This window comes from Lactuca virosa, chromosome 4 (assembly GCF_052849685.1).
Source record: "Lactuca virosa cultivar CGN04683 chromosome 4, Lactuca_virosa_CGN04683_v6, whole genome shotgun sequence".
Taxonomy (NCBI): domain Eukaryota; kingdom Viridiplantae; phylum Streptophyta; class Magnoliopsida; order Asterales; family Asteraceae; genus Lactuca; species Lactuca virosa.
Window position 1 is genome coordinate 272,432,848 of NC_136429.1, and position 8,877 is coordinate 272,441,724.

Consider the following 8,877-nt stretch of genomic DNA (forward strand, 5'->3'; position numbering starts at 1 on the left):
ACATTAACCCTTTAATAATTGTACAGCCGCCAGTTTATACAATTTGTCATTTTAAGTTTATTTTGGCCACCTGGATCCTTAAACTTGCTTTTCTTGTTAAAAAAATATCGACTAAATGGCATAAATGGTCTCTGTGGTTTGCTCAAAATTGTCACTTTGGTCCAAAAATATTTGGACTAGCACCAGAGGTCCAAACTTTTCATTTTGTTGCAAGTTTGGTCCAATTTGCTTTGAACTATTTTATAATGATGATTTTGCCCCTTATTATTTTCTTTTATATTTTTCTTTTATTACAACCATTTAAAAACAATTAAAAAAAACAAAAATAAAATACCCCTAACCTCTCTCTCTCATGTTCTTCATTTCTTCTTCAAAACACTCATTTCCCTCAAATCTGCCATGTCCGATGACCCACAAAATCCGCCATCATTGAGACCAACGAGATTTATTTGTTTTCCGACGACATCTACACTCAAGAAATTGCTACTTTTCGACGATGCTGACGATACGACAAGCATGGAGACGGACAGATCTGGCAAGATATCTAGGATTTGTAGAGGCGGCGGTGCCGACAAAGGCTCGGGTTCGGACGACACAAGGGTTTGAGCAGCGTCGTAGGGGTTCGGTTTCCGCCGTTTAGGGTTTCAAAAGCTTCGTATGGCAGCTCTAACATGAAGATCTGTTTTCACCCTCGTTTTTTGGATTTGAACAGATATGGTGAGATATCTGACGCTGTTTAGGGTTTCATCCGCCCGTCCCTCTCCTTCTCCGGCGAGGTGCCGTCATTTTTAAAAACCCTAGCACCGCCACCCTTCTAGTTTTTCAAAACCCCAGTTTTTCAGATTTGTTGCCACATTCGTTTTTGCTTCGATCCACAGACATGAAGATCTGGAAACCCTTGATTTTTGCTTCGAACAACAGATGGCTTAAAGATAATGTTGCTCCAGCGAGTGTTGTGTATTGAATCAGGTTTATGTGTTTGGTCTTGTATATCAAATTTCTAGTTTTGTATATCATATCTTCTTGAACATATTTATGTGCTTGATATCATCTGTGTTTAATCATTTCTAGGTTTTTAATGTGTTCTTGTATGTTAGATTTCTGATTTTCGTGTGTGTTCATCTAGAGAGAGAAAGAGAGAGAGAAAGAGAGAGAGTTGTATATGTGTGTGGTGTTTAAGGTTACAAAGGAAGCATCAGTGTCGACGGTGGTGGTGGCCGGTGTTGGTGGCGGCGGTGATGCTGACCGATGGTGGTGGTCTTTTGCATTGTAAGAGAGAGAGGGTAGGGTAGGGGTAATATTTACTTTTTTATTTTCTTTTAATCATAAAAATATTTAAATAAAAAAAAAGCTAAAAAAAAAAATAAGGGCAAAATCGTCATTATAAAAAAGTTCAAAGCAAATTGGACCAAACTCGCAACAAAATGAAAAGTTTGGACCTATGGTGCAAGTCCAAATTTTTTTGGACCAAAGTGACAATTTTGAGCTAACCACAGATACCATTTGTGCAGTTTTGTCAAAAGTATCAGTATGGCCAGCTACAGTTTAGCCTTTTCAATTGGTTAGCCCTAGGCACGCAGACACCACATACAAGTAACCAGCTGAAAAAGCTATATCAGGTCATAATGGTAATAATTAAGCAAGAAAAGTGAGTCTAAAAAAAACTTTAGTGAGTTACAACCTGGTTAAATACCACCAATTAACAACTTTTACTTTTATCCGACAAATATTTTTTGCATCATTAAAAACTGCCTAAATATGCATACGATTTACAGACAGATTGACATTAAGCACTATTTTTAGAGGAGTGATTTCCATTTGAAATGTTGGTTGTTGTTGTTTCTGTTGAAGGCTCTACACGAGGCACATACTTCTCATTCCAATATCCAACAGGATCGGCATAAGATCTAGTCCCAGGCTCACTGACAAAAATAAAAAAAAAAAAAAAAAAGTGAGAAATGACGGTGCACTTGGGAAAAGTACTTTCTTTTATTAAATCGTTATTTTTGTATTAAGTCAAAAAGAAACACCCATAAAAATAGCTTACCAAATTAAGACAAAAAGAAACAACACCTTAGTGAATGATGTTTTAATTGCAAAATATAAAACTTGTTACATGTGGATTTAATAAAAATATTTACCTGCTTGCCCTAATTGTCATTCCGCCTATCGTTGTCTTCTCTTCAAAAATATTACCTGCATTAAAATTTTATCATTTTACAATCCAATTATTTGTTTAATGGCCTCATAATCATGAACTTATCTCACTAGTATAAATGTGCAGGTGATTTAGGTATAAAAAGATGAAAGATAATCATATAATTGTTTTTATTATTCTAATTAAAATGTTTATTTGTCAGTTGATATGAAGGTAATTTTGGGTTAAAACTTAAAACTTAAAACTTAAAACCACATCTGTGAATTAAAGAGGGGTTGCTCAAATAACTCCATCCAGCATATTGCCCAAAAGGAAAACAAATAACTTCATGGGCTCACACAAATGTTGCAAATTTCAGAACCACAATATAATCAGATTACAATAAACAACAAATTTCTCAATTTGTTAATAAAATTTAGCAGAAAACTACCAAAAGCAAAGTCTGTTTACTATTTTCACTTTGATAAAGCTTAAACTGTGTTTAATAACATTGGAGATAATCAAGCTCCATTTCCTTACATATCCAGTTCACTTTCTATTCATGTAAATCAAGAAATCTATAATCCAGTAATTGAAATGAAAAAACAAACACAAACACAATCATACAAAATCATCAGTTCTGAATTTTACCTCCATAGATATCCTTATCGGAGAAGTACTTTGTTTTCAAGTAATTGGCGTATTGAGCTTCATATTTCTTCAGTTTCTCACTTTGCTCCTTGCTATCCATTTCTCTATCACACAACACAATGTCAATTCGTAAACTTAATATAACATCGGATGATTCCTACTCACTTTCTCATCACCACGAGTATTCATACAAAGTTGTCACAAAACCCTAATTCCTCCAATTTTTAACAAAAAAACATCGAAATGGTGGGGAACAATCTAGGGAACTTCACAGAACGATGAAACACTACACCAATTTGATTTGAAAACAAAATCGGATCTAAACGAAGACAACTTACAAACCAGAGCAGATATAATCGACTGAGCTATCTTAAATACGGAGATACATACCTGACGAATACGAAGAGATCCAATAGAGCTAACGAGAGAAAGAGAGTCGGCGAAATATCGACGCAAGAAAGACGGAAAATTGCATGTCAGTCTGGGGTTGGGGCTATTTATAGTCCCTTGATGATGAAATTGGAAAAAAGAGAATTTTTATTTTTATTTTTTAATAAAATTGAAAAGGTATCAAAATTCAAAATTGTATAAAAAGCGCGCGTTTCAACGGAAGGAATGAAAACATAGGCAGCTTCTTTGGAAGTGAAAAGGATTAGAGAAATCGGGTTTTTTTTGTTAAAAAAAATGTTTTTAGGGGCTGTTTGGAACTTTTTTTATACTCAGGGGCTGTTTGGTTACATTCTAAACATAAGACTTTTACCATTATTCTTGCAATAAAAAATTTAACCTAAACTGATATTTTCTTACATGGTAAAAATGTTTTTAGGGGCTGTTTGGAACTTTTTTTGTATACTCAGGGGCTGTTTGGTTAGATTTCTCCGTATGTGCATTTACCATTTGAGAGAAAAGAGTAGAAAGATTCATGAACAATTAGGAAAATAGTTGAGGAGGTTATGAGATTATTTTATTTGAATTTATCATTTTATATAACATTTATGAGATTACATGATTTTGAGATCTCATGAACAATCATTTAATCTCATAAATGATTTTGAGCAATTTTGTTTCTATTTGAATTTTGTTTCTAACCAAACTAGAACTCAATTACAAATCCATTTAAATGAAACTCAAATGGAAGCAAAAAGTTATCAGATGGAACAAAAAGTTATTTTGCTGTTACTGTGAAGCCTCTCTACAGGAACAATCAAATTGGTATTGTAAGGAATCGATATTTGGATTTGAAGACTGGATGATAGACAATTGATTATAGAAAAACTGATATTGTAAGGAATTGATCAAATATTAGAAACATTGATACATTATTGTTCAGTTCAGGATAACAAACGGAAATCATAATTAACAAATTCCAAATCAGTTCACTATTATACAGGAAACGGATCTAAATCAGTTGATTTCAAATTACCGCTTCTGCAAACCGGATAATAGACACATTGAACATGATCAAATTAGAAACAAAATTGCTATTGTATAGAAATTAGCGTTGCCTGTGAAGGCATGAAGCAAACCGGAGGCAGATGGTGAACGACGGCGGTGGAGCAAGCCACAGGCCACGACGGTGGCGGAGCAAGTCGGAGGCGGCGACGGGGTATAACAGGCCTGAGATGCGATGGGGATGCCGGAACAGGAGGTCGTATATGAACGTAGGAAATTGGGAACGGCTGATAGTCTGATACGCCTGCAAGGGTTTTAGTGTAGAGGGGGTAAAGTGTAAATAAAAGAAAGGGTATAATTGTCCACTCATAAAAAATGGTTGTGAAAGGTGATCATTAATAAATAGGTTGATTTTCAACTTGAAATTGCATATGAGTATATGACTCTGTGAAGTTTTGAAATTTATTATGAACAATATAACAAAGGGATAGCAGCAAGCAACTGGGTACATGTGACTTTTGTGGTCAAATAGGATGATTTTCAACTTAAAAATGCATGTGAAAATTTGAATTTCATTGTCAACCATATAACAAACGGATTGTAGTGTTTGTCTTAAATTGTTGATCCAAAACAAAAATATTTCCATTTTGAAGTATGTGTACAAAAATATTTCCATTTTGAAGTATGTGTACGACATAAGCAACGGGGTACAGGTGAAATATAGAAGGAAAATACCGGCAATAGTAAAAAAATGGGGGGTATTTTCAAAATTTAGACATGAAAATGGACATTTCCGGGTATAGACATACATTCCGCGGAGGTAGCTCCACGGAATCTACTGTAGCTCCGCGAAATGGCAAAATCGTAAATAAATTAGTGTATTAAAAGAAAAAAAAAACTCAAAATCCATTCCGCGGAGCTACAGTAGATTCCGCGGAGCTCCGCAGAGGTAGCTCCGAGGAATAGATCTTCAGTTTTTTTTTTTTTTTTTCAAATCGATTCTTCGGGGTTTATATTCATTGCCCCAACTAATTATTTTCAAGAAAAGATTATGATAGTATGAATTTTTCTTGACAATGTTTCATATGAATGTGAGGTGGAAAAAATTAGTCTTTTAATTAGAGATCATTACATAAAAGAATCATTGGAGGAGTTTTTTTTTTTTTTTTAAACTGAAGATCCATTCCTCGGAGCTCCGCGGAATCCATTGTAGCTCCGCGGAATGAATTTTGAGTTTTTTTTTTATTAATACACTAATTTATTTACGATTTTACCATTCCGCGGAGCTACAGTAGATTCCGCGGAGCTACTTCCGCGGAATGCATGTCTATACCCGGAAATGTCCATTTTCATGTCTAAGTTTTGAAAATTTCTCCCATTTTTTTACTATTACCGGTATTTTCCCAAATATAGAACCCTTAAATGGAAAACCAAAGAAGGCTTATTTACATAGTCAATTAAGAAAATAATAGTCATTCAAAAGGAAAATAACCCCAGTTGAACTTCAGAGTCATGGAAAGTATTCTTTATTTTTCTTTATTTGTGTTACATTCAGGGTCTATTAGAACATACGGTATGGGCACAAATTTGCTTGTTATGGCCGACGTGGCAAGGCCACAACGGCGTTGTAACGGGGAAACACCCCCCCCCCTTCTCGTTATAGCTCGTTAAGAGGGTATCTCGTTGGCATCACAACCGGAAGAAACGAGTTAAATTTGACCGTTCGATCCTTGACCGACCGTTGCCAACGGTCAGTTTTTTTTAAAAAAAAATATTTATCTTATAAATACCTACCATTTTACAAATATTTTCACACAATTTCTCTCTTTCTCTCTAAAATTTCAATTATTTTCAAAAAAGTTATGGATCCTTTCGACTCGTCCGATGATTCCGATGACGATATATTCTTCAAGATGATGTATCATTATTATACTAACAAGTTGTTACAACGAGACCTAGCCCCGCTACTAACAAGACGTGCGATATTAAACAAAAATCGCGAGGAAGGACACAAACATCTATATCGCGATTACTTTGTGGATAATTGTGTATACGGGTCGAATGACTTCAAAAGAAGATTTCGTTTTAGTAGGAACTAGATTATAACCCGCGTTAAACGCAGAGGAACGCATAAAAAACGTAAAAACATCTTTGGAATTTATTATTTAAATATTATTTGTTTTTTTTTGTTTTTCTTTAGTTTCGAAGTATACTTTGTTATTTTAGGGTTATGACCAAAACCTATATAATTTCGATTGTTATTTTAGGGTTATGTCCCGAAATATATAATTTTATTGAGTTCTAAAAACTATTAAAAAATTATTAACAAAAAATAGTAACATGAACAATTTCTGTTATTTATAGCAACATACTTTCAAAGTACATTGTTATTTTTGCTCATTTATGTTATCAACATGTGTATTACACAGATTTTAACCTATAAATGGATCTTAAAATTATATTATCTTCTATAGGGCATAATTATATTAAATGTCCTAACATACATAACATATATCAAATATTAAAATAAAAGTATATATTAATTTAAAATAATTAGTATAACAGTCTAAAAAAAACTTATATCTTATTAATTTTAATGAACGCATCTGCAATTGTGAGGTTTGTCTAATGTGATACGGTAATAACTCAAAAGTAAGCAATGTCCATTTGGATGAACATATGGAAATAACAGTTTTGCCAACACCTCTAGCAAATAGAGTTGTTGAAGCATCTATAACAGTCCTCATGATTATACAAAGAATGAAATTAAAGAATATTGGTGAAGATAATAACGAATTAAAGTTGGTTAACAAATATAGAGATGTAATTGGAAAACATGTGTCGTGATTTTATATTAAATAAAAATATATATAAAAAATAGATGAATTAAATCTTTTTTAATAAGATTAAATTAAATGATTGTTTCTAAATTGATAAGGGTACATGATTTTGAAAAGATTTAAAGATAATATTTACTTATTAAACGATTTAATCATAAATGTTTGCATTCTATATATTGAAACATGATAAATATACATATAATTATTTTGGAAAGTGTTTATGATTGACGGTATAATTGGAATGATAATCTGCATAAATAAGAATATAAGATTCATGAAAGAAATTAAAATTTGTAGAGTATGTGCTCGTGTTGACAATTATACCCTTGGTCATAAGGAAATTACCTTTAAACTTAAAACAAATTGACAATAATAAACTTGGTAAACATATTTTGTTATTTAAACTTAAAACAAATTGACAATAATAGACTTGGTCAACATAGTTTCTTAGGAACAATAAAAAAATTATTGTTATAAAATCTTGTTTGTGGAATAACAAACTCAGTGGCTTAAGCCAAAGATTAAGGAGATTATCTTTAAACTTAAAACAAATTGACAATAATAGACTTGGTCAACATAGTTTCTTATTTAAACTTAAAACAAATTGACAATAATAGATTTGGTCAACATAGTTTGTTACGAACAATAATAAAAAATTATTGTTATAAAATCTTGTTTGTGGAATAACAAACTCAGTGGCTTAAGCCAAATATTAAGGAATGAAGAAGTAACTTTTAGGCAAAAGTCCAAGTGGTAAAGTTAAATATTGAGATCCTATTGCAGATTTGAAAGTAGGATGATATAATGTGTATTTACTTTTAAAAAATAGTTGAAATATAATTGTTATTAATTAATATGGGACAACATTGAAAGTGAAAATATATTATGATCCATGTGGCAGAATATATTGAATACATGTTCATTTAGGAGATTGTAACATAAATGGTCCATATTATTTATAGACATTTTTGCCTAATACATCGATATATTCCAGCATGTTGGTTTTATGCACCTTGACAACGATTGTTGCTGTCATGATTGTTGTTTTAATGAAGGAAAAAGTGTAAACCACACCTTCACCAAAAAAACAGTTTTCAATTCAATAAAGACGGAAATCAAATAGAATTCGGCAAAGGAAGTTTGATGACAGAATGTGAATTAAGAAGAGTTAGAATTATTAAATATTTTAACACGAAAGAAAAGAAAAAATAAAGCAGTTTGCATACATGATAAATATATTCAAAACACCATTCCATACATGATTCATAATATAACAACAAAAACAAACATTGCAGAGGATAATGAAACCTGTTATGGATGATGGATGATGGAAGTAGGCAGCAGCAAGTATAAAGAGAGGTTGAAGAAACAATTTTTTTCGTGATTGAGAGGTTGAAGAAACATTTTTTTTTGTGATTTGTATGATACGTAATATTATATAGGGTTAATAAGGATATATAGAATGGTAAACAATGATTTTATAAGATATCTATATCTATATATCATAACAAAATATGGAAAAGGGAATAATTGGAAAACATGAGTCCTGATATTATAATAAGTTAAAATAGTTATAAAAAATATATGATTTACATCCATAATTAATAAGATATAATTAAATGACCGGATTTGAAATTGATAAGGGTACATGAATTTGAAAAGATTTAAAGATAATATTTCCTTATTAAACGATTTAATCATAAATGTCTGGATTCTATGTATTGAAACATGATAAATATACATATAACTATTTTGGAAAGTGTTTATGATTGACGGTATAATTGGAATGATAATCTGGATAAATAAGAATATAAGATTCATGAAAGAAATTAAAATTTGTAGAGTATATGCTCGTGT

General features: G+C 31.8%; 1 protein-coding gene across 3 annotated transcripts; it reads right to left on the minus strand.

Annotated features, from left to right (window-relative positions):
- Positions 1-1,635: 1,635 nt before the first annotated feature.
- LOC145168837 (uncharacterized) lies at positions 1,636-4,566 on the minus strand. 3 transcript variants are annotated; one of them, XM_079087513.1, is made up of 4 exons: positions 4,294-4,566; positions 2,789-2,892; positions 2,142-2,196; positions 1,636-1,922 (listed from the first exon to the last, which is right to left on the minus strand). In XM_079087513.1, the coding sequence occupies exons 1-4, from the start codon at positions 4,548-4,550 to the stop codon at positions 1,787-1,789; spliced, it is 552 nt and encodes a 183-aa protein (XP_078943639.1). In that variant the 5' UTR covers positions 4,551-4,566; the 3' UTR covers positions 1,636-1,786. The 3 variants fall into 3 exon arrangements, with proteins under 3 accessions (XP_078943639.1, XP_078943640.1, XP_078943641.1); XM_079087514.1 differs by having other exon boundaries at positions 4,315-4,565; XM_079087515.1 differs by lacking the exon at positions 4,294-4,566 and adding an exon at positions 3,179-4,225.
- Positions 4,567-8,877: the final 4,311 nt, after the last annotated feature.

Excerpts from the sequence above, each read along its gene's own strand:
- LOC145168837 (XM_079087513.1), bottom strand. The coding sequence starts at position 4,550 with ATGAGTGGACAATTATACCCTTTCTTTTATTTACACTTTACCCCCTCT. Across the intron at positions 2,197-2,788 it reads CGATAAGGATATCTATGGAG|GTAATATTTTTGAAGAGAAG; the intron begins GTAAAATTCAGA and ends ATTTTAATGCAG. Across the intron at positions 1,923-2,141 it reads ATGACAATTAGGGCAAGCAG|TGAGCCTGGGACTAGATCTT; the intron begins GTAAATATTTTT and ends TATTTTTGTCAG.